This window comes from Vigna umbellata, chromosome 11, assembly GCF_029865625.1.
Source record: "Vigna umbellata cultivar VRB3 chromosome 11, Vumbellata_1.0, whole genome shotgun sequence".
Taxonomy (NCBI): Eukaryota; Viridiplantae; Streptophyta; class Magnoliopsida; order Fabales; family Fabaceae; genus Vigna; species Vigna umbellata.
The window spans coordinates 32,231,979-32,257,804 of NC_142175.1; the positions used below are offsets into that span (position 1 = coordinate 32,231,979).

General features: G+C 28.0%; 3 protein-coding genes across 3 annotated transcripts; all 3 read left to right on the forward strand.

Annotated features, from left to right (window-relative positions):
- The first annotated feature begins 6,522 nt into the window (after positions 1 to 6,522).
- On the forward strand, positions 6,523 to 7,698 carry LOC124829780 (stem 28 kDa glycoprotein-like). The gene is made up of 3 exons (XM_047303348.2): positions 6,523 to 6,947; positions 7,052 to 7,261; positions 7,358 to 7,698. Exons 1-3 carry the CDS (start codon positions 6,580 to 6,582, stop codon positions 7,536 to 7,538), a joined length of 759 nt encoding a protein of 252 aa, XP_047159304.1. The 5' UTR covers positions 6,523 to 6,579; the 3' UTR covers positions 7,539 to 7,698.
- A 2,210-nt stretch (positions 7,699 to 9,908) lies between these two features.
- On the forward strand, positions 9,909 to 11,106 carry LOC124829781 (stem 31 kDa glycoprotein-like). Its single transcript, XM_047303349.2, has 3 exons — positions 9,909 to 10,328; positions 10,425 to 10,634; positions 10,718 to 11,106. The coding sequence occupies exons 1-3, from the start codon at positions 9,952 to 9,954 to the stop codon at positions 10,893 to 10,895; spliced, it is 765 nt and encodes a 254-aa protein (XP_047159305.1). The 5' UTR covers positions 9,909 to 9,951; the 3' UTR covers positions 10,896 to 11,106.
- An 11,305-nt stretch (positions 11,107 to 22,411) lies between these two features.
- LOC124829782 (stem 28 kDa glycoprotein-like) lies at positions 22,412 to 23,653 on the forward strand. Its single transcript, XM_047303350.2, has 3 exons — positions 22,412 to 22,848; positions 22,965 to 23,177; positions 23,267 to 23,653. Exons 1-3 carry the CDS (start codon positions 22,472 to 22,474, stop codon positions 23,439 to 23,441), a joined length of 765 nt encoding a protein of 254 aa, XP_047159306.1. The 5' UTR covers positions 22,412 to 22,471; the 3' UTR covers positions 23,442 to 23,653.
- The last annotated feature ends 2,173 nt before the right edge of the window (positions 23,654 to 25,826 follow it).

The following is a 25,826-nucleotide window of genomic DNA, read 5'->3' on the forward strand; positions in this document are numbered from 1 at the left end:
AGGATATGTTATGATAAGATCATTAACTTGTTGTAATTAATTGTTTAAAATAATGAAAGGATATGCTTTTTTTTTTCTTGTGGTATTCAATCTACTTGTGTGTAATGTATTTTTTTCTCCTGTGATAGGATAAGATGATCATTTATGGGTACTTTAGGTGAGAAAGTGGGTGACAATCCTTATCAAAATGAAACATAATTAATTACATGGTTAATTATGTTTTTAAGTTACTATATTTTTAACTGTATTTGTTATTGATATATATACATTTATAATGTGATGAAATTGGTATTACAAAATTTATGAAAGTTAAATAATTAATAAAATATTATTATTAATTAAGATAATGTTATATTATAAAATAATATATTTATTAGATAAAAATAATGCAATAAAAAAAAACCTTTGAAGGCAAATAATCTCAAAAAAACATAATTTTTATTTAAAAAATGCTTAAGTTTATTTTTAAAATTTTCATTCTTTTACTTTCTGTTTTCTGACACAGAAATAAATAAGGCTGAAGAATCTCTGTCACCTATGGTACAGTACAGTCACGTGAGTGGATAGAGAAAGAGTGTGCAAAGTTTGAAAACAATAAACAGAGCAAAAAGCAACAACAAATAAAAGATTTTAACCAAATTATGTGGAAAATAAGAACTATGTAAATGATGTGACTAGCAGAAATCTATCCTGACATGCACTCGAAATTACTCATTTTAAAATGGAACTATTACATTTGAATAAATAAAGTTCCAAAGTAACACTACCCAGTGTCTGTGGATTCTGAAAGATTCTTTAAAGCACCTCAATTCAATCAATATATATATATATATATATGATCAATTAAATTATTACTAAGAATATGAATCTTAAAAAAATATATATTAAAATTAAAAAATATATAAAAGTGATGTGACTAAAGGATATAAAGAAAGTTAAAACCTTGTAATAAAAATGATGGTAGGAGTCTTTTCAAATTTAGTTATGACTAGACAGATTTGAAATTATTTTCGTCTGATATTAATAAAAAATATAACATTTTATAAAAAAAAAATTCCTATGTTAAAACTGAAAGGAAAATGATACTTGAACAACCATTTTTGACAACATTTAGACACGCGCACACGTGTCAAAATCTGAGTGGTCCAGTTGGAAAAATTAAATGAAAATGGACCACTCAGATTTTGACACGTGTGCGCGTGTTTAAATATTGTCAAAAATGGTTGTTCAAGTGTCATTTTCCAAACTGAAATTATATTTCACAAAGACCCTTATTTATATATTTTTAAAATATTAAAGAACAACTAATTTATTATTTTAAAATTCATGTTTATATGTTAAAATTAAAATTTGAGACATGTAAAAAATACTTCCTATTATTTTTTTTACTAAAAAAATATCAAATCCTAACCTATTATATTAGTTTCTTATAAAATTCGCATTTGGAATTGACACTGGAATTGAAGCTCTTGGATGAAAAGTTTGATGATGCGACATGTAATTTTCTATTATCTAGTGGAAAAGGTTCGTTTATATATATATATATATATATATATATATATATATATATATATATTTGAAAACATTCTTTTTAAACAAAATTTTCATATCATTTACGTGTTATTTTGTAATTGGTTCAAAATTATTTCATAATCAATAATAATAATTATAAGAGCAGTTCTTTCTACACCTCACATATTTCTCCAGCATTTTTCATTTTACATTTTTGCCCTCATTTACTAAAAGTCAAAGAAAAATTAATTATTTACTTAATGATTTTTCAACCACCAACAATCTTCCTAACCTCCAACAACCCTAAATGGTATAAACCCTAAATATCACTGTTATTCACTGTTATTTTTCTAACTTTCATTTTTCACTCCTTCAGTTCTTCAGTTCACTGTTATATTGTTTTTTGTGGTTGTGGTGTGGACAGTAATAGAGGAGGAAGAAAAGAGTGGTGGTGGTGTTGTGGAGAGTGGAAGAGGAAGAAGGAAAAAAATATATTACATTTCATTTAACATTAAAACCTAACAAAAAAAATCAAATTTTACAAACAAAACAAAAAATTCTTAAAATAAAATATACTAACTTAATAACAAAATAACACAGTCCAGGACCGAAACCGTAGAGACCCTAAATCGAAAAATACAGCTGCAAATCGAACTGTGGTTGGCCTTAGTCGCAATTCCAACTGTGAAAAACCCAGATCCGCACTTCCAAGTGCGCCAGCGGCCATGCACCTCAGAAAACTAACCGCAAACACCTGCGGTTACTATCTCACGCAGATCCAACTGCGGCGCAACCATATCCGCACTTCTAAGTGCGGCAACCATTAACCGCAGTTCCATGTGCGGTTTGGCCTGCAACTCCCGCCCAGATCAAAGCAGAGATATAAGCACAAACATTCTATCATTTTTTCCCACCGCATATACTAAAGAACAACCATAAATCACAATAAATTAACTAACATACACGTTAATGTACGAGAAAAAGACACCCTACAACCACGATACCAACGATTGAAGAAACGAGGGATGAGAGCTTCGGCACCAACACGAAAAACAGTGTCCAAAACACTGAACAGAGGGAAAAGAAGAACATTCACGTTCAAAAAATTGTGAAAAAGGAGGGAAGAGGGTAGAACCGTAGAGAAGAGAAAGAAGAAAGACTCAAGGGTAGGTTTCACATGAGATGCGGCAGAGAGAAGAAAGAAGCAGGGGTGTAGGGTTTAAAGTGAGACACGGCTAAGGAAAACTTTCAATTTTATGAGTGGATGAGTCAACATTTTTAGAAAATCACATAACATAAGTAAAGTTAGGGTAGGGGTACAGTTGGAGTTAAAACAAAATTAGGAAGTGCAAGATGAACTTGGTGAGATGCAGGGAGAATCATTAATTATAAACACCAACATAAACCAATCACATAATGACACGTAAATAGTGTTAAAATGTTGCGAAAAAAATATTGTCAAAGTATTATTATCCTTGTATATATTCCCTTAAAATAAACTAATATTATTTATTTATGGTGTTTATCATATATTTTATGAATGTTGGTGACAAGAATACAAATTAGTAGATAATATTTTGGGTAAGCTGTAATTTTTATTTTTCTATGATTGTATCGTATTCATATATAAAAAGATTAATTAATTTTTTCTATACTAGTTCTGAGGTTATTATCCTTTGTCTTTGTGTCTTTGTCTTTTACTTATTAATGAGAAATAAGACTAGACGTGCTTTTTTTCAGACTTCTTTTGTACATCTTTTATCATTTATATAGTTCTTAAAAGGTTCAGATGGTAAACAATATCGTGGAGTGCATATTTGTCAAATGTCTTTATCAATGTACTTCTTGCTCAGATCATTTTTACTTTTTTCTTTTACATTTTTTCACTTTTTCCATTCAGTTCAAACCTACCAAAATCTCTCTTTCTCAGGTTTTCTTTGTTTGTTTTCCATGATTCTGTCGAATGAAACATGTTAGCCTATGTAGGTTTAACTTTTTTCTATGTAACTTTTTTCTTTTTTCTATCAAAACATCACATTTTACCAATGAGCTAATGTGATATAAAATATTGAAACGATGAATAATCTGATGCCTTTCTTTTCACATTGAGTATATTGAGTTTTTTGTTACATAGATGATTCTAAGCAGGAATACCTACAAAATGACTTGAGATTTCGTTTATTTATCAAAATTATGAAATTACTTGACAAAATGTAATTCCTTATATTAATTTTCTATCATTTTAAATTAATTTAAGCTTCTCCTCTTGAATTTTCTCCTATTTTCCTTTAAAAATTGAATTTCAATATATTAAAGAAGTTGGATCAAATTTGGATCATAATGATCTGACATCAAATCTATTAACATAATATTGTTAGAGTCTAAGCATTATTAGTTTACCTTATTTGTACGAGGAATTTTAACAAATTGAAATAAATGAGATGTATTGTAACAATTTCTCACCTTTGATTATTGTTGATTTGAGTTCATATTCAGTCTCGACCAACTTTGATTTTTGATTATGGTAAAATTAATTTGAATTTTGTTTCGAATTTGATTTTCATTAGGTTCAATATTTTGTTTATGTTGATTTGACTTAATTTTTAACTTGTGTTTGATCTTGTTCGATCTTTTGTTCGTGCATATATGATTCAGACTCAATTTAATAGTTAATGCTTTGTTGCAGTAATATTATAATAATAATAATAAATAAAATCACTTTTTCACTTATTCAAATTTATAGTCTTATCTTGTATATAAATTTAGAAAAGTATTTTAACATGTATACGTTAGTTGTAATTAAAATTAAGGCTTAAACTCTCGTTTGGTCTTCGTATTTGTGCGTCAATCTCAAGTGGATTATCGTTTTTTTTTTATCTCAATCGAGTTTATAAACTTGTAAAAATGAACCAATTAAGTCTTCTTCGTTAAGTTTTCATTAACGACGTCATGTGATGATATGTTTATACTGAAGTGCATTGTTTCATTATGTGAAATTTTTATTTAAATTAAATAAGTATGACATGGCAAAATTGAAAAGGGAACGAGGGATTTGGAAACCACCGCCCGTCCTTCTTAAGGTTCTTTGCAAGAGCTTAGAGGGGTGACCAGTGTCCATCGCTTGTGGATCTCACTTCAGTGTTTCTTTCCTTCACGTACTGTCGTCGTCTCAATGAGGTCACTACCGATAGATTCCAGTCGCCGACAGTGGATTCCGGCGTCATCAGCACCTACATGGGGAGAGGCTTCTCGGCACGAGTACCTTCAGCATCTTCGGCGGCTGTTTCGGAGGACAATCTGCTTCTGCCGCATCTCCGGCGTCTGTCTACCATAGAAGAAATTATTTCCCTCGTCAAAAACTCCAACCACACATCGCAAAGCAAAGTCCTGTTGGCAATCCACCCAAAGTTTCAGGCAGCACACCCTTTTGAAGGTTCCCAAAATAGTTGGCTCTATCTTCTGCTGCATCATTCCAGCAACTCAATGTAGGCCATGAAAAGTAGGCAATGTTGCTCTCAAAATTCAAAAATGAAAGACTCGAATCCAATTATTGAAATCAAAAACACCATGACATGTTATACTCAAACTACAAAGTTTTTTCAATTGACAAACCAGTTTCAACATAGGTGGAGAAAATAGTTCAGAGAACATATTTTATATAGGTTTGTCTATTGGCTTATACAGCAGAAGAAAATTATTCACACAAAGTAATCGATTATACATTTTCATACAATACATCAACACCTCTTCGGTACTACATCAAAATATTGGGACTGCAATCCCCTTAAAGCCAAAGCCATACCAAATCTTCAACTTATATATTCAAATGAACCCACCAGAAGAAAAACTATAGGAAACAAGCGACTCATCATGAAGTGAACAAAAGCGAATCCAGAATCTCCATATGCATTAACAGCCTAGAAATCTGAACCTCATCACAAGCTACATGCTTTCATCGAAATAGAGAAAGAGAAATTAAAATAGAGTAAACAAAGAAAGCCATTCCAAGAAATAGGTACCCAAAATGGAACAATGGTCGAACAGTGTATGCAATAACAGACACGTCCCAGAAAGAAAGAAAAAACAAACTCAAATCTTCTCAGCTCAAGCCCAACTAGTGCGAAAACAAAACGCAACCCCTTCTTTGAAAAGGGTTGCGAAAAAGATAGAAATTTTGCAGGCCCAACCAAAGAAAACTCGCGGCGGCCGGGCTCGCTCAAGAGGCGATTGACGGAGGAACGAGAGAGCTCCTCTCTCACGCGTGAAGAGAAGAAGGAGAAGGGAGGACTTGACGCCATGCCGGTGATGCCTCCGACGGTGAACAACGGTGACCGTGACTCACAACGCAACGACCTTTGGATGTCAGGATCCCTTTAAATGTTAGGGCTACGTCATTGTCACCTTAACTAAAAACACTCATTCAATTTAATACACATTGTCACATCAACTAAAAAAAATTACAGTTCAGTATCTGCAAGATGTCGTTAGTGAAAACTTAACGGAGAGGACTTAATTGGCTCATTTTTACAAGTTTACGGACTCGATTGAGACCGAAAAAAACGATGACTCACTTGAGATTGACACACAAATACAAGGACCAAATGAGAGTTTAAACCTAAAATTAATTATTAATTTTATCTTAAATTAAAAAAGATCAAATTATTCTATTAGAAAAAACTAAATTAAATTAAAATTACAAATGTAAAGAATAAATTAAAAACAAACACTAATGACATATAACACTGTTGTGACTATGTAACCATTCACACATGACAATTTTTTGTTTTTTTTTTTTGCTTTTAAATTAAAAAACATTAAAAAGATATAAAGTTTATATTTCATCTAATGACATGTAAAAAAACGACATTAATGTCCATGTAACATAAATGACCGGATTAAACTATTTTAAAAAATAAAAAACTAAATTAAACAAAAAAATAAAAGCTATTCTCTTTAACACATCAGGTTACAGTTTCATATCGTACAGCTTGTCTATTTAAAGAACAATATCCTCCATGTAGAAGAAGCTAAAGTCTCTGTTGAAAGTTGAAAGGGTGTGAAAAAAAAATGAAGGTGCTTGTTCTGTTCGTTGCTACAGTTTTGGTAGCATGCCATGCCTCAGACTACCAAATGTACCCTCTCCGATTGAAAACTGGCCATGTTGGGCAGTACTCCACGGAGGTTTTATGCGGAAGTTGGAGGCTCGGCGTGGAAGCAAACAACCTCATCAAATGGAAAACTGTCCCAGAAGCATGCCAAGAGTTCGTAGCGGACTATGTTCTAGGCAACCAATACAGATCAGACTCCAAAACTGTTTGTCGTGAAGCTTATTTTTACGCCAAAACTCTTAATATAACTGACAAAGACGTCTTTGTGTTCGACGTAGACGAGACTTTGCTCTGTAATCTCCAATATTATTCCAAGCATGGATTTGGGTACGTTCCCTAAAGAAAGTATTATTTATTTTATTTTGTTTCATGCATTTCATGTTTATGTCGCCCTGAATGTTACATATATTTCGACGAATGTTTGGTGACAGGGTGGAGCGATTTAATGCTACAGCGTTTGCAAACTGGGTTGCTGAAGGAGAAGCATACGCACTACCCGAGACTCTTGTGCTGTACGACAAACTTATGTCTCTGGGCATCAAGGTTGTCTTCTTAACCGAAAGATTAGTGTCTCAGAGAGCTATAACTGTTGCCAACTTAAAGGATGTTGGATTTGACAAATGGGAAAAGCTGATTCTGAAGTGAGTTTCATTTTCCCATGAACTTGTTCATGTAGAAACAGATTTTGGTGATTAAAGTTGCAGACTTTAGTATAAGGTGTTGTGTTTTGGTTTCAGGGATCCAGCTGCATATACTGGGAAATCAACACTTACATACAAAGCAACTGAGAGAAGGAAGCTGGAGGAAAGTGGATACAGAATCATTGGAAATGTTGGAGACCAATGGACAGATTTGATGGGAAGTTACAGAGGTTTAAGGACCTTTAAGCTGCCTAATCCCATGTACTACATTGGTTGAGACCTAAAAGCTTAAACCTTGCTCCTATGAAAAATAAGATATGTAATGTGCTGACGGAGAGAGAGTTAGAATAGGAGCCCTAACCAGCTCTTTTGCATGACTTTGTTTAATACCTGTGTTATGTTTCATGATGTTTTTAGAAATTTGTCTTTTAAGATTATCTGTCTCTTTAAAATGTCTATTGTAATCATTACATTTCCGTTGCTAAGATTCTCTACGTGTAATGTTATTCATCATAAATATGCTTGTTTAAAATTGATACTATTTTATAATTCAAAATTTTAGAATAATAAATTTGTAGGTTTTTTACCACTCAACAAATAATTTAAACTTACACTTAATTTTTCAAAATATATTTGGATAACTTCAACATAAAACATGTCTAACATGTTATAAAATAAAGAAAAATGAACGTTAAAAATAGATGGAGTTTGATTCAAAACTGTAAAGAATAAAAAAATCGCACTTAATTATTTTAGTAACATAATAGATTACGTGTCTTTATTTTAAAACAAAACCCTTGTATTATTAACAATTTGATAACTTTATGCCCATTTTAAAGGGGCTTTTTCTTCATTCTTATTAAAATTATTTATTTATATTCAATTTCAGTCTTAACTCTCTTTTTTTCTTTCTATTCAATCAAATTATAGTTACCAATTTTTATTTCCCAATAAACTCAATAAAAAATTTTGCAAATAACCTATATATATCAATAGTATTTATTGCAAGACTTCTTGTTCATCATTCAGAATTCATAAAGGAACAGAATTCGCAATCTGAAATAATATGATTAATGCTGAAAATTTATTCTTAGAAAGCTGAAATCTCAATGTAAAGAATATCTCGGACTCTTAAAAATCTACTCTCAAATCTGGAAACTTTTCAAAATTTTAGTAATGATGAGATGAAAAAACTTTAAAACCTAAAAGCCTAATAACAGAACTAATTTCGTGTCCATTTTTCATTGAAAAAGGCTAATTTGTGAAATGGTTTAATGGTGGAAAAATATCGTACAGTTACCTTACCTACCCTCTTGTTTCTTTACTTGAAAGATGCCTGAAAATATGGGTACGATATTTTACTTTATTCAGATGCTTTCTAATTATAGCTGCAGAAAAACAGCTTTATCATCATTGCTTAAATGTTAATTATGTAAATACGCTTTATTAAATTTTATAAAACTTTTGGTTAAGAAGTGAAGTTTTTATTTATTTATATATCATAAATTGATGATTAAAATATATATTAATAATAATTTAATAATAAATGAAATAATATTTTCAATAAATAATAAATTTTATTAAGAAAAATTTTATGTTAAAAATTAAATTTTATATTTTACTCAAATTTATAAAATCAAATTGTAATAAAATTTACTATCTCTTATGTTTTTTAAATTAGTTTTATTATTATTATTATTTGATGATTTTGTATTATCATTTAATTTATAAATAAAACCAAGGGGCTGACGTTACTCTAGTTCCTTGGATAAGGACAAAACCAAATATTTTACTTTGTTTTTTGATTTAAAATTCACCGTCGTTTCAGTCTGACACCTCCACTGCAACAGGTACGGGTTCAACATTTCAAACCCTCAAAACGTTCGGATTCGTAGTAAGTTGTTGGAACATGCTATGGTGATGCTTTTGCTTTATATTCTCATTTAACAATTTTAAAAAATTATTATTTTATTTTAAAATTTGTTTGTATTTAATTTTAGTACTAAAATGCAATATTTTATTATTAAGGAGGTCGTAAATAGGAAGTAAGAAAAAAGGTGGTGTCAAAATAAAATTTTCTTAAAAAATTTTGCGTTGCGTTCAACACGCAAACAAAAAAATAAACAGTGTAAATTAAGCTGAAATGATTGATATTTAAACAAATTCATATATGAACCTTATTGAGAGCTATATGTCACGGGTTTTTTTTTAAACTGTAGTCTTGATGATTGAGTATCGGCTACGGTTCAGTAAAGAAACCGTAGTTTATAGTTTGAGTATAAACTATGATTTATCAAGTGAACCGTAGTTAATATTTATACATCGGAAGTATATATTACAATTTTATTCACATTATTATTTATACTTTGTCAATAATTTCATAAATGCTATCACATTTGTTAGGTTATATTTTTCATTTGAATATAACTTATATTTTTAATAATATTTTAATATAATATACGTGTTATTTTTTTTACTGAATTTAGAATATGATAACATAATAATAAATCAATAAAATAATAATTATGTCCATGTTTTAAGAAAAAAATGTGTGTACAACTATTTTTGTTTTCCTTTTTCCTTTCACGAGTGATCCTACCCCAGATGTTGCCTCTGCCATTGTGTATTTAAAGAACAAAAGTTTGGTCTGGTTACATGCAAAAGTTGGTAGTGACAGCAAAAAGAGTGAGATGAATACGAAGTTGTGTGTTCTGTTTGTTTTAGCTTTTGTAACATGGCCATGCCAAGGCTCAGACTACCAAGTGTTCCCTCTCCGAATGAAAACTGGCTACAATGAGCAATACCCAACAGAGGTATCATGCGCAAGTTGGAGACTTGGCGTGGAGGCAAACAACCTCGTCAAATGGAAAACTGTCCCTGCCCCATGCCAAGAACACGTAGCAGACTATCTTCTTGGCGACCAATACAGATCAGACTCCAAAACCGTTTGCCGTGAGGCTTACTTTTACGCTAAAACTCTCAATATCACTCAAAAAGACATCTTTGTCTTTGATGTCGACGACACTGCACTTTCAAATCTTCAATATTTTGCTAACCATGGTTTTGGGTATGCTCTCTGATACCCTTCTGGCTTTTCAACTATTTTCTGTGTATCTAGTATAGCTCTGGAAGTGATCATTGACGAATGTTACTTTGGTGGTAGGGTGGAAGAACATAATGCTACGGCTTTCAAGATCTGGGTTTCCTATGGGGAGGCATTTGCACTGCCCGAGACTCTTAAACTCTACAACAAACTGTTGGCTCTTGGGATCAAAGTTGTGTTCATCACAGAAAGACCACTGGATCTGAAGGATGTCACTGTTTCCAACTTGCAGAATGTTGGATTCTACAAATGGGACAAGCTAATTGCCAGGTTGGTTATTCTTAAGCTAAAGATGTCTTTTTTATGTTGTGCTGTTTGATGAACGGTTATGAGAAAGTGGTTTTTGGTTGCAGGGATCCATCCATATACTCTGGGAAATTATCGAATGCTTTTAAATCTTCTGAGAGAAGCAAGCTGGCAGAAGAGGGATACAGAATCGTTGGAAATATTGGAGACCAATGGAGTGATATTTTGGGAGATAAAAGAGGGTTTAGGACCTTCAAGCTGCCAAATCCCTTGTACTATGATTGAACTCCCATGTCTGTAACTCTGCTCCTAACTATGAAATAAAATAAGTTAGGTCATCAAATAGGGACACTTTGGTACTATCTATGGGTGTCTTTATCTTGTTTATCTTGTTGGAGTGTGTACTTGAACTATGAAAAACCATGGAGAATCAACCATGTTGTTTTCTTCTTGTGTGACTTTGATGAATTATGAAAGTTCATGTTCTGTTTAGGAATTTGGACTCTTGTGTTCTTTTTTTTTTTCTGCATGATAATTTCTTGGCTTAAACCTGGTTCTCAGAATTTAATATTTTTGTTTTTGAAGTATATCTGTTTGAAAACAATACTGTGTAAACCTCAAGTAAATTAGATATAAATTTGCTATGGAAACTTGTTAAACTTCACTTTCATTGTGTAACAATTTTCACTTCAACCCAAAAACATATGGAGTTCTATTCAATAATAAAATTTAGGTTTAATTATCTGAAGTTTTTGATAAATTTGAACATGTTGATTTGAGACTTGTTAAATTTTTGGTGATATATTGAATATTAAAAAGTCATCTAGTTAACAAAATTATGAGAGAAAGATATTAATCACGTTACATGCATTAATAATAAATTATATATGACATTTAATACATAAATAAGCTAAAAAAATTCTTGACAATTGAACTCAACATTTCAAGTTTATTATAATATACTACTTCTTAAATCGATATTCTTAGAAAAAAAAAAGGGAATGAATAATGAAATATTTATATAACATCTAAAATTGACCTTGTAATATTCTTGATTTAAAGAAAAAGAAAATTGATTTTGCAATATACATACATGTCTTTTATTACCGATAAATTATTAGTGTAATTTTCAAACCATGAATGTTTAATATGAAATTTTATACACGTTTATTGTTTTAACATAGATGTTTTCTCATCTCTTCGGAATTTTATACATAAGTAGGTTATCTATTTTAATTATTGTTTTCTTTCTTATTATTTTTCTTTCTAATCCATTATGCATAGAAAGAATTTCTTTTCCCACCCCCGTTAGCTTCCAAGACGTTAAATGTGAAATATGAAGAAAACAAAATAAAAATTAGGAGCCATTGAAGAGTCTAAATTTTTTATAAGGATTTCTAGCTTTGCTGTAGTATTATATATTTGTTTGAAATCTTATAAAAAAAATATTTATAAAAAAATTCAAATTCTTTTAGAGAGAAACTTGAGAGCAAGAACAGCCAAAGCATGGAGCTGAACAGTGCCGTCTTTATTTAAATATAAATTTCAGCTAAATTCAAACAAACTTGTTTTGTTATATTTATGTTAGCGGTTGTTTTCAGTTTATTTTGAATTGTTATAATTTTTTCATATCAAATATGTTTATTTATTTATTGTATGTTGAAATTATTTCTCAATCAATATTAGTTAAGATTTTTTATACAAAATGGTAGAACCATTTCTTTTATTAATATTAACTAGAATTTCTTTATTGATGTTAATAAAAATTATTTTTATTTATATTATAGAGAATATTTTTATTATTATTATTATAGAATACTATTATTTTTACTTGATATTGATTAAAATTTTCTTCGATAATGTTGGGGATTTTATTCAAATGAGAACTAAAGTTTTTAGTTGATGTCTAGCATAACTATTTTTTTCTTATAATTAACAATACCGATTTTTTTTTCTAGCATTCACTAAAATTATGTTGAATATTAATTGAAAACAATTTGAATTAAAAGTAGGCGAAACTTTTATCAGATTTTTTAAATAAACTTTAATTAAAAAATAACATCAATAGAGTTTGATTAAAAAACATTGTCAATGTTACGAAATAATTTTAAATGAGATAAAATTAAATTTAATTTATTTAATTCCTTGCAAGATTTATTATTAGTTTAGTGATTGTTATCAAATATTCACATATACAATAACTCTGCAATTATTGTTGTCAATTTCAGTGTCAATTTTCTTTTTCAATTAAGAAGCGCCTTATTTGTAAGTTGGGTATTGTTCCCTCCACCACCTCAAGTGTACTCTCCACTATTTTCTTTTATTCCAAAAATACTCTACATCTCTCCGCTATTTTTTACACCTTCCTACTATCCTCAACAATCTTTCTCTTTCTCTCTCTGCTTTAATGAAGCATTTATATGACTTAAATTTAAACTTGTGATATATTGCAAAATATAAAATTCAGAGGTGTGATATATTGCAAAATATAAAATTCAGAGGAAACTTCAATATTAGTGTTTCTGCCACTTCTATTTTATAAACTTAAAAGTTAGATGCAAATACAAAATAATAAAAATAATATTAATAGTAAATAATATATTATTATTATTATTATATACTAACTTTATAACGACGAAAGAACTAAATAAATTCTAAATATTTAACAAATAACTTTTCTTTTATATTTTAAGTATTTAATAATATTTTTATATTATTTATCTAATAAATTAAATAATTTATTTAAGTTATTTGAGTCAAACATGTCGGTAAGTTAAAACATAATATAATGTTTAAAATTATAGATATTAAATGTAAAAAAAACACATATATATAAACATTTTTCTAGAAATTTAAAACAAAATTTTACCATTTATTAAGTAATTTGAAAAAAAAAAATATTGAACAGTAAAAATAAGATTGAATCAAACTTATATAAGGGAAAGTGTAAATAAAATTTTGCAATATATCACAAGTTTAAATCTGAGCCATGTGAATGCTCCATTAATGTGGAGAGAGAAAGTGAAAGATTGTTGAATATAGTGGAAAAGTGTAAGGTATTTTTGGAATAAAGTATTTTTGAAATAAAAGAGTGTTGCTCCCTCCACCACCACCCTATATTTCCTCCACCTCCTCACATTATTTTAAATACAATTATATCCTTAAGTTAAAAAGATTTTTACTTTTACCCTATTTTAAATAATTTAAAACCCTAATTTTACTTTCCCAGCACCCACCCACAGAACTCTCTTCCCCTTTCCCCATTTTCGTTTCACCTCCCCACCTTTCGCACTTCCATTCCTTTTCGTTCCCAGTTTTTTTTTTGGTTTGAAAGCTTCCATTGCGGTCGTGGTGTGAAGGAGCGTCGCCACTGTGGTGTGGAGGAACATCGAAGAGCATCCAAAGCATCAACCAGTGTGAGGAAGTATACATCAACGAGGTGACATCCTCTTCAACGGATGTCCCCTAATAAAACAAACTCTAAAATAAAAAAAAAGTAACCTTTAAACGGAGGTGACATCTTCAACGGATGTCAACATCCGTTTAAAGGTTACGTTTTTTATTTTAGGGTTTTATTTGAAGGTTTATTCGAATACGAGGAAGCACTCCACGCACTGCACCACTCCACGCATTGTACCACGAGAGCGATACTGTATCACGAGAGGGAAACTGCTTGATAATTCTTTCCACCACCACCAACCTTTGCAACTTGTAGTATCTCACAACGACGAAAGAAAGAAAGGAAGAAATATAATGTTAAAATGAAAGAAAAGTATTTTACTCATGTACGAGACTAGAATATGTTATTAGTGAAATAGGTTGTGAATGAATAAAATTAAAAAATAATAACTCTAAAAATAAAATTTTACTGAGGGACAAAATAGTAAAAGGGAGGTGGAGGGAGCAACATCCTAAAAGAAAATAGTTGAGAGGTGCAGGAGCACTTGGGGTGGTGAAGGGAGCAACAGCTTTGTAAGTTTTAGGTACAAAGTTTCAGCCCAAATATTGTGTAGGCCCAATGTCGTTAATGTACAGTTCAATACACATTTTCTTCCTGCACTCCAATTATTTCTAATTAGAACAAAAATAAGATAATACATTTTTCAGAATTAATATAAAATTTTTCAAAATGAGTTTTTTATATTTTCGAAACAAGTTCTCGTTTTTTTTTCTCTCAAAAAACTCATTAGAAAACGGAGGTGCAGTCGTGACAGCGCAGTAGTGGAAGGCAGAAGGGTAATTAAGTATATTCATGTTAGTTTGGAGTGCAGTTAGTACTAATGGAATGCAGGAAGAAAAACCCAGTCCGTTGTCTGCGTGCACAGCACAATGGTCCGATATAATTGGGCTCTAAGTGTGGTTTTCAGCCCAATTCGAAAGAACAGGGAAAGCATTCACCCGGCTATTAATCTAATACCAATACCAACCCCATCAATTAATTAATTAAACCTTATACTTGTGTACTTAATTAATTTATATTGCGCGTTTTTAAATATTATTTTAATCATAATATTATATATTTTAATCTCGTACTCATTTGAAGACTATTCATAGTATTTTTTTTTATAGTTCCTATTTTTTTTATTGTAGTTCATAATAGAGATACAAGACCTTGCTTGCAGAGTAATACATTTAAATTTCATAAATTTACTGAGTGTTTTGAAATGTAAGATATGTCCATCACACAACATCTCTGTAATTTCATAAATTTATTGAATGATGTGATTTGTAAGAAGCAAGTGTTACAACATTGTCCACCATAGGACATTGCAATAATGTTGAGACAGAAGTTATCAAAATCACACGACACAACAACATTATGAGATACTGTGCAGATCTAAAAAAAAGTAGCATCTAAAATTATAAATCTTATCTACAACACTATATATAATTAAAGTACGGAAATGTTGTTTGTTGTATAGTGCTATTTTTATAGCTTAATTTCTTATATTCATAATTTATTTATTTGTTTGGAGTCTAAATATAGAAAATTTAAAAATAAAAATATTAAGTGATATATAAAAAAAACACTTAAACACACTAAAAATTCAAAATTTTGTATAAAATCTTTTACATGGAATCTCTTAATACATTAAAAGTAATTTATTTCGTACAAACACCACGTTTTAGTGATGGATGGTGTATAAAAGTCACTACCGACACTTATAAATATATTTTTCAAATATAGATGTATAACAATTGTTTATACAAAATTCTATCCTAAAACGTAGGTTTCGTTCGTTTCTTAATATGATAACGTGTACACTGTCGAACTCTGAAAACATTTTTCTTTTTATTACATTTGTAGCAGTAATATTTATATAGAATAAACAAATAACAGGATAAATAGCAAACTTTTATACGAATATAAATATATATGATGATATTATTTACTGTATTTATTAAATAATTTTATCTTATTTTATTAAAACTATTACTTTTATAAAGTTTTTGAATTTATTTTTATTTGTTTTAGAGTTTGAAAGCACATTTTAAAACTCATATTTGATCTTATAATTATTTAGTATTTAAATGATGAATATGGTAAAGGATAATGATAATTTAACAATATTTTTTTACAACATTTTAATATTATTTACATGTCATTTTATGATTGGTTCAAAATTACTTCACAATTAATAATAATAATAATCATAAATATCAATATGGACTAATCACAAATGACACATGGATAATGTTAAAATGTTGTCAAAATAATGACATGTTTTTTTTAAAAAAAAATCCACACAGTGAATGGAAGAAAAGATATATATGAAAAAGTAAGAAATATTAGTAAAGAGAAACAATGATATATTTTCTAATAATTTATATGGATGGAAAAACTTATTTACAATTATTATGAAAAATGAAAAAAACAATAAATTATCAAGTTGAATAAAAGTAATACTAAACGATTAAGTTAAATAAAGAAATAAAGAAAACCTGTGAGCATCGCATAAAAAGATAAAACATCACATGGGTGTAAATATTAATTTTAGTGGATCAAATTCAATCATAAAATTAAATTTAAATACATTTTTTTTATTTTTTCTATTTTTAAAGAAAAGATTCCCTATTTATCCTAAATATAATCGTACAACTGAAATATATATATATATATATAATGAAATGAAAAAGTGATAGGATAATGTTGTTGATAGGGTTGGTGTGAGAAAGTAAAGGCACCACACCTAAGAGATATTATTAGTTCAAATTGACACGTGATTTTTATGCCTTTCAAACTTTGTGGTCTAAAATTTTTCCTTACAATCTACTCTCCTCCCTTCTTATGATAAAGTGAAAATAATTAGTATACGAATAACTTTTATCTCTTTTATTTTCTTATACATAGGATGTAAAATATTATATAAGAATAAAATTAAATTTGAAAAAAAAATCATAACGACCCAATTGAAATGAAAAAGAAAACACAAATAAGAAATTAAAAAAAATTAATAAAATCAGTTTAGCTTTTTCATAACCCTAATAATTTTATTATTTCAAAAAACTTCTAGCAAATATTTATTTATAAATTTATAAATTTATAAATTCATTATTATTGATGTAATTTTGTTATCTTGTAAAAGGTTAACAAAAATTTAAATTCAAATTTTATAAAATTAGTTTGATTTGTACTTGTATATACCGTAGTATAGTATTATTTTATAATTGATGATCTTCGACACATGTTCTTTACAGACGAAATTAAAATAAATTATATTATACTTTAATATAATTTTAACTATAATTTAATTTTAAAAATTTAATTATATAAAGTGAAATTTTATATTGATTTATATATTACAATTTAATTATATTTTCTCATTAATGTCGTGTTTCCAATAAAATATTGTATAATATTTTTAAAACTTTTAAAACTATATATAAATTAAGTATAACATAAAGACATTCTTAATATTAAAAATTTGATGAATTATAAAGAATAAAAAAAAAGGGTAAAGAAAATGGGTTGAATTGTCAACCTAAATAATTGAATTATATGAACGGTGAAGAAAAGAAGAAAATGACGTAAAGCAAAAGCTCCTGAGAACGTCTAATTTCCGCTTCTCGACATTATTGTATAAACAAAAATTTGAGGTCTTGTTTGAACCACCTAGTTTCTCCAATGTTCTCCACCAAAGGACATGAACATGAAAACATAAGTGTCATGTGATTGTGGGACATTTCTTAAATACAAACTTTACCCTCCTTTCAACTAAATGTCATGTCAATTTAATATCCAAAATTTCAAATACAAAAACAAAACATTGAATTGTGTAAGATTTGTTTAGGTTTTGCATACAATATAAAGACAATTCACCTATGCTTTATGATCATATTTATTTTGCATACAATATAAAGATAATGTTTAAAATATCAGAAAAGATAATTTAAAAATTTTAAAAAAATGTATATTTTTCCATTACTAAAATAAATTCTGATAATATAAAGTATATTATTACTTTTTGTATGGCCGCTTGATCGGTTATAGACTAGATAAATAGAATTATTATTAATATTCAACGATTAAGAAAGTAAATCGATCGATTTATTAATCAAAATAATTAATTTTATATTGATTAACTTAAAAGTAAAATATAATTATCAATAATTAGATGTAATTAAATTGATATTAATCAAAAATTTATTTCAAAATTTATAAATTTAAATTTGAAATAAAAAAATAAATAATATGAATTTATTACATTACTAATATTTGAACAGTTAACTTTGAATTAATTTTAGTATGAGAATATTTTTTCCACATATTATTCGAATAGTTTAAACGAACAATTTGAAGATAACTTAGACTTTAGAATAACTTTTTGATCTTAGACAACTTATTTTATGTTGCATTATTGTACTATTGATCTTGACTTTACGTCCTGAAATAATTTTTTTTATCACTTTTACTATTTGTTAATAATTTGAATAGTATAAAATTGGTTAATTTTTATCTCCACACAATTGATAATAAAGAAGAGGTTCCACTGGGTTCACAAATTTTCAATAATTAAGAAGAATGCCAAGAAAGGATGCCGATGGTTATAAAGGAGGAAGAAGATTACGGATATCTTCACAAATTTCTTTATAAATATTTCTATAAACCATAATACAAGTTAAAATTAACGTATATATTATATACTATATCAAAATTTTCTTATATATTTTATCTAAATTATTATTTTATATTTTATTAGAAAAAGTTAAATTTTATAAGATATATAGGCTCAAATTGATTTAGGTTTCCACGTGTTAAAATTGAAAACTGAACCTAGCTCAGTTTTTCTCTTTGGTTCAGCCTGATCAAATCAAATTATGACATACCTCTAATAATAATTCTTACTGTTTCAATCACTGCTTTCATATATATTTCATCTAGATTTTCCTTTTGTCTATAATAAGATATTTTTAGAGCAAATATAAATCTGGACAACTTTAGACATAGTAGGTGAAGGCGTGTATCACGTGTTTGAATATTCTCCGCATATATTAATATTCATGGCACCTGAGTGGGGCCCAAAATATTGTATTTAGTAATTTCAAGCAATTATAATTGTTCTGATATAATATAGATAGTATAATATACATATAACAATAAATTATATTTAATCTATAATTTAATACTAGATAAATTTTCAATTATATTTTTATGATGTAATTTGATATTTTTTGAATATATATTATTAAATATTTTCTCTTATATATTAATATTAAATTTATCAGAAGTATTCTTGTCAAAATGGGTTGTAACCCGCGAGTCAACTTCTCATCACGGGTTTGAGTCATATTGAATTTGAAAAAAATGTAATTTTTTTATGCGAGTTAGTTTTCAACTCGGCTCACCGGATTGGCTCACCAACCCACCTAATTTAATTTAATTATTTATTATTTTTTGTTTAAATATTATTAGTTAGGATTATTTTATTATATTGTAGATGATGATAAAGAAAAGATGTTTGAAGTGAGAAAAATATTATAGATTTATTTATTCAAGACTCTAATATTATAAATGGACAAGTGATACAAAAATTATCAATATTAAAAACTTATTTGTTCGCCTTTTATACATGTTTTTGGATTACGCTCGGATGATATGATACTTTTATTAATTTAATTTGAATTGTCTTTGGAGTTTAACATCATTTTAGCGTGACGCTTATTTAGATTTAAATTAAAAAAATTGTAATTTTTTTATTTTAAAAAAAACTTATAATTAAACGAGTTAGTGAGCCAACCCGTGATGGGTCAAGCCGGGTTCAAATTTTTTCAGCTCACTAATAAATGAGTCGGGTTGGTTCATTAAGTGACCAACCCGTGATGAGCCGGATCAAATTGAGTAAGGTTATCCATTTTGACAGCTCTAATTCTTGATAATTTAACGTCATCTTGTTGTGATAGTGATAGGATGTTTTCTTTTTTATTTTCTTAGATCTATTATATATACTTCAATATAAATATGAAAAAATATATAAAAGTACATATTAATAAAACTTACATTTTTTTAATGAACTTGGGAGCACAATAAAGTTGCGTTAGCCATTTAAATAAAAAAAAAGAAAAAAGAAAATAAGCAGACCTCTCTCGTGGTTTCGAAATAGAAGCAAATTGGAAGTTGTGGAGTTGAGGGCATGGAAGGGAAAGTAAAAAAGGATAATGGAATAGTGATAGGAGGAGCGAAACAACGATGTGATAGCGTTTAACGAAGAAGATAGTGAAGGATGACGACAAAACTATTTTTGCATAAAACCAGAACAATAGAAGATAAAAAGTAATGATGCTTTCGTACGAATTTTCTTAAAAATAATCCTAAAGAATTCTTTAAACTTTAGTTACAATAAAAACCAAAGTCAAATCCTCTTATTCAAATAAAATAATTAAAATTCTAATTTTTTTTCATGATCTCAATCATTAAGAAATCGAAATAGAAAAATATATGTATAATTTCAGCTTTTTTTACTATCAAAATCTACAAAGTCACAAAATTTTTAAAATTCACACTGCATCTTTATGTTTTATTCTCTTAAAAATCAAAACATATCATGCAACTTAAAAATCCGTTTTTCATATTAATAAAAGAAATAGAGTTTTCTAATTCTAAAACTTATAAAAACAATTCCACCAGTCACATACTGCTAATTAAAATAGACAGAACTCCAAAATTTCAATATATAATGAACATTTTTACTTGTTCCCATTATAAAAATGGAATAATGTACATATACACTTATATTTACTGATGTAGTTATTAAACAGTTATCTTTTCTTCTTTCATCACAATATATATTATAAAGTTAAAACATTAATCTTCTTTCAAAGTATATATCAAGTTGATGAATATTTAAAAATTATATAAATCATTTTCCTATAAAAAAATTTACATTTATCGGTTGATTCAAACATATAAAATATAAAACCGACACATATTTGAAAAAACGAAAAAAAAAGAAGATAGTTACAATGGTAAGAAACTGACAAACTCACTTTATATATTCTCCTCTTTCGACAAACTGACAAAGAAGATATATAAAATAATAAACGATTAATAAGAGTATATAGAAATTTTGAAAAATAAAATTTTAAAAAAATGAAAAGTAATTTATTTTAAACCTACTTGTAAAATTTAAAAAAAAAATCCATTTTATATTAACACTACCTTATAAGCTAAGAAACAAAATAATGTTTTTTTGGATCACCTTTATTTGATATATAAATACTTGATAATTAATTATAATATTATAAATATCTAAATTAATACAATAATTTTTAAATATACAGTATTATACTTTTTTAGTAGAACTATAAAAGGTATGTAAAATAAAGTTTTCAAAATACAATTTCTAAGAAAACACAAACTTCAAATTTTGTCAGTTCAATCTCTTGACAAACTCTTATCCAAATACAACCACAAAATATTTCAGTCTCCTTCATCTCTTGACATCCGTACACTGGCACTGTAGCCTTCTCAGTGTTTTACAGTTACTTTGTTTCCTTACTGTTTTGCATGAATAAACCACTTTAGAGATAAAATGATATTAACTGTTAATTTTTGTATTTATAAATAGAAAGAAAAAAATTAAAAATAGTGAAAAGTAATATTAAATGAATGTTAAAATTGTTTTAGTGTCAAAGTATTATTGTCCTGTCTTTTTAGCAAATCATTTTGACGTTGCAATATAAAAATTGAGGAAAATATGATGTTCATTACTGTATTAATATTATATCTATATCTATATATATATATATATATATATATATATATATAATATAAATCGCATTAAAATAACTAAAAGTGGTTTCTGTAGTAAAATTTTACATTTTTTAATGGTATTCTTTATTATCCACAAATTTGTTCCAGTAACTCAATTTTATCATAATATTTAGAAAATAATTACTTAACACATCTAAATTTTTTATATTTATTTAATATTATTCTTTTCTACTTTTTTTCTTTCTTTAAAAAATATAAAAATTTACACAAAAATGTGTCATGATACATTACTTCAATATTTAATAAAAAAGAAAGTAGTGCTATAGTCAAAGTCTTTACTACCATACCTCGAATATTCAAAAGTCCAGATTTAAGTGATATTATTTATTAGAGATTCGTTATTATGTACACAGGCCAATATTCTCAGCTAGCAAATAAATAAGGTACTTTAATAATAAAAGATAACAGAGAAATACAGAATAGTTGTATTTATTATTTTGAAAAGTAAAGTAAATTAGGTTAAAGTTGAGAGAAAATTTGTGGTGGAGGTAGCGAGGTATGGTCTATATAAGGAAGCAAAGGCTGGAGGAAGAAGATGCAAGAGTTAGCTGAAAGATAAGAAAAGAAGCAGTGAGATACAGAGATCAGTATGAAGTTCGTGGTGTTCTTTGTTGCTACAGTTTTGGTGGCATCTCAATGCCATGGCGCTTCTTTCCGAAGCTTCCCTCTCCAAATGCCAACCGGTTATGGCGCTGGTGCGAGTTACGACGACGTAAGATGCGCCAGTTGGAGACTCGCTGTGGAAGCACAAAACATCTTTGGCTTTCAAACAATTCCCGAACGGTGCGTAGAGTCTACAGCAGCCTACATCGAAGGAGGACAATACCAATCAGACTCCAAAACCGTTAACCAACAAGTTTTCTTTTACGCCAGTGATCTCAAAATCCAAGACAACGATGTAGTTATCTTCAACGTCGATGGAACCGTACTCTCCAATGTCCCATACTATTCTCAGCATGGATATGGGTACACTCTTTTCCTTTCTTTTCATACCATGTTTTCCGTTTTCATTCATCGAGCTTCTGTTTGTTTTGTCATGCATGACTTGTAACTCTTTCACGATCTTCTTCTATGTGATATAGATCGGAGAAATTCAATTCTACACGTTATGACGAAGAGTTTGTTAACAAGGGTGATGCTCCAGCATTGCCTGAGACTCTTATCAATTACAACAAACTTCTGGGTCTTGGAGTCAAGATTGTCTTCTTGACTGGAAGACTGACTGACAAAAAGGCTGTAACCGAAGCCAACTTGAGGAAAGCCGGTTTCCACACATGGGAGAAGTTGATTCTCAAGTGAGTTTAAATCATTTTTCTACGTTTAAATGGTTAAGTTTAACAGTGTCTTTTGATATGAGATTTAAACGATTGGGTTTTGGTTGCAGGGAGCCATCAAACAATCAAAATTCAGTTGAATACAAATCAACAGAGAGAGGGAAGCTGGTGCAGCAGGGTTACAGAATCATTGCAAATGTTGCAGACCAGTGGAGCAGTTTGAAAGGAAGAAACCAAGGCCTCAGGAGCTTTAAGCTGCCTAATCCCATGTACTACATTCAGTAGTTGACCTTTCAGGGCTCTGGCTTGCTCCTATATATGAAATAAGATAGGTCATGCAGAGATGAAATGAGCTTGAAATAGGAGCGTTAATGGCTGTGTATGGGTTTTCTTTATGCTGTCTGTGATGTACGTGAACAAGTCACAGTAGAGACTCGACTACGTTGTTTTCTCTTTGTGGCTTTAATAATTATAAACTATGAATCTTTTTAACGTTACGAGTGGTCCCTTTCAAGCTACTGTTCGTACATTTTCTTTCTTTTTTTTCAAGGTAAAGTATTATACAAAGTAATAATTAAAAGGAAATTGGCTAAGTTTTAAAAAATAACTTTTGGAAAAAGAAAATATGTCTTGTGGAGGCATGCCGTACAATGAATCATTTAAAAAAACATTTGTAAACTAAACCCAAAAAAATAGATTATCATTTGGATTGAAATTTAAAAATTCACTCAACACTATCTCCATTGCATACAAGAATTTAACTGGGTGGAAAATGTAACATATCACCTCCACTAAAAATAATACCAAAATATAATATACAAATGAGTTACTGACCTTATTTTATAAATCGATTTTGTAAAATTGAATTAAACATTTTATAATATATAAATTTGGTTATGGTATTGTTTTAAATATATATTTAGTAGTTGAATTTTAATGTAAAATTAAAATTTGTTTTTATTTAAAATTTTGATATATTTTAGTTTTTAAACTTTAAAATAATTGCATATAATTTTTTGATCAAATTAGGTTAAATTATTTTAGGTGTCATGTTTATAAGTTGACATTAAAGTGATAACATTTTAAACTAGTAAGATTTACTTATAATAATAAATAATAATAATAATAAAAGAATAAATAATAATCAATATGTAAAATTATTGAGATTTATTTATAATATATTAAATATTTTTTTATAGAATAAAATTATATTATTTTTTTATGACTTTTACTATTTGTTTAATATTTTCAATAGTATAAAATTGACTAATGGTCTCCACCATGATAATAAACAAGAGGTTCAACTAGGTTCACATATTTCCAATCATTAAGAAGAGGTAGTAATCAACTGAGAGTTATAGTGCCAATAAGAAAGAAGGAGATGATTGCAATGGACATCTTCACAGATTTCTGTATAAATATTTCTATAAAATATAATAAAAGTTCAAATTAACTTTGTATATTATTTGCCTTATAAAATTCTTCTTATATATTTTATCTAAATTATTACTTTTAAATTAAATTTAAAATTATCTAAGATATATAAACTCAAATTGGTTTTGGTTCCACGTGTTAAAATTCAAGCTGAACAGCTCACTTTTTCTGGTTCAGGTTGATCAAATTATGACATGCCTTTTAATAATAAGGTCTTATTGTTTCATACACGATCAATTATTTATCAATTCACATATTTGATGTAGATTTTTCTCTTTTATTTGAAATAAAATAAAATACTAGAAAGTGAGGTTTAAATAATATTTTAAAAACTTTTCATAAATAAATATTATTCAAAGATAAAAAAAGTAAAACACTCTTTTTGTTTTTTTTATTAGTTTATTTCAAACTAAACAATGTCTAGTTCTGTAGTACAATTAGAAGTTATGTTGTGTCCTGATAACGAAACATAAGTTAAATATTCTTATAACATTAGACGTTCTTGGTTTAGATACTTAAAAGAAGAATAAAGTTTAACTATTCTAACACATTGTACTAAACAATTAAGTATTATTTCATTTTAAATGTTATATTAAATTTCAAAATAAAGTTTTCTTAAACATTTTTTTAATAGTTTTTCTTTTTATGTATAATAAAAATATTTTTAGTACAAATACAGATAGAAATCTTGACAACTTTACACGTAGTAGATGAAAGCGTGTATGACGTATCTTAATATTCTCCGCATATAATAAGATTCATGGCACATGATATAAATATAATATTTTTAGTGTAAAATACTCTTGTCAATTTAACTTTGTCTCATTTGATAGACTGTTTTCTTTTTCCGTATATCTATTATATATAGTATGTACGGTAGTCTATTTCATTTATATTTTATTTCTTTGACGAAGTCATGGAGTTTATACGGTAAAGAATCACAATAAAGAATGTACAAATCATCCAAACAATATATTTTGATGCATATAACAAGTCTTAAAATATCATAATGAACTTAGTTTCAACTTTTATATATATATATATATATATATATATATATTAATTTAATAGAACTTACATCATCCATAGCTAAACTAATGTAATATTCAACTCTTCTCTTTCCGACGCAAGCTCTCTTCTCTTCGATTCGTACGATCCATATGTAAATATTTTGAAGTATTCTACAAAATTATAATATAATAATTAATTTTGTAGTGAACATTTAACGACAAATTA

What these genes read in the sequence shown, in the direction of transcription:
- LOC124829782 (XM_047303350.2), top strand. Translation starts at nt 22,472, where the DNA reads ATGAAGTTCGTGGTGTTCTTTGTTGCTACAGTTTTGGTGGCATCTCAA. An exon ending in TATTCTCAGCATGGATATGG is followed by an intron (nt 22,849 to 22,964) that starts GTACACTCTTTT and finishes TATGTGATATAG; the next exon opens with ATCGGAGAAATTCAATTCTA. An exon ending in TGGGAGAAGTTGATTCTCAA is followed by an intron (nt 23,178 to 23,266) that starts GTGAGTTTAAAT and finishes TTTTGGTTGCAG; the next exon opens with GGAGCCATCAAACAATCAAA.
- LOC124829780 (XM_047303348.2), top strand. Translation starts at nt 6,580, where the DNA reads ATGAAGGTGCTTGTTCTGTTCGTTGCTACAGTTTTGGTAGCATGCCAT. An exon ending in TATTCCAAGCATGGATTTGG is followed by an intron (nt 6,948 to 7,051) that starts GTACGTTCCCTA and finishes GTTTGGTGACAG; the next exon opens with GGTGGAGCGATTTAATGCTA. An exon ending in TGGGAAAAGCTGATTCTGAA is followed by an intron (nt 7,262 to 7,357) that starts GTGAGTTTCATT and finishes TTTTGGTTTCAG; the next exon opens with GGATCCAGCTGCATATACTG.
- LOC124829781 (XM_047303349.2), top strand. Translation starts at nt 9,952, where the DNA reads ATGAATACGAAGTTGTGTGTTCTGTTTGTTTTAGCTTTTGTAACATGG. An exon ending in TTTGCTAACCATGGTTTTGG is followed by an intron (nt 10,329 to 10,424) that starts GTATGCTCTCTG and finishes CTTTGGTGGTAG; the next exon opens with GGTGGAAGAACATAATGCTA. An exon ending in TGGGACAAGCTAATTGCCAG is followed by an intron (nt 10,635 to 10,717) that starts GTTGGTTATTCT and finishes TTTTGGTTGCAG; the next exon opens with GGATCCATCCATATACTCTG.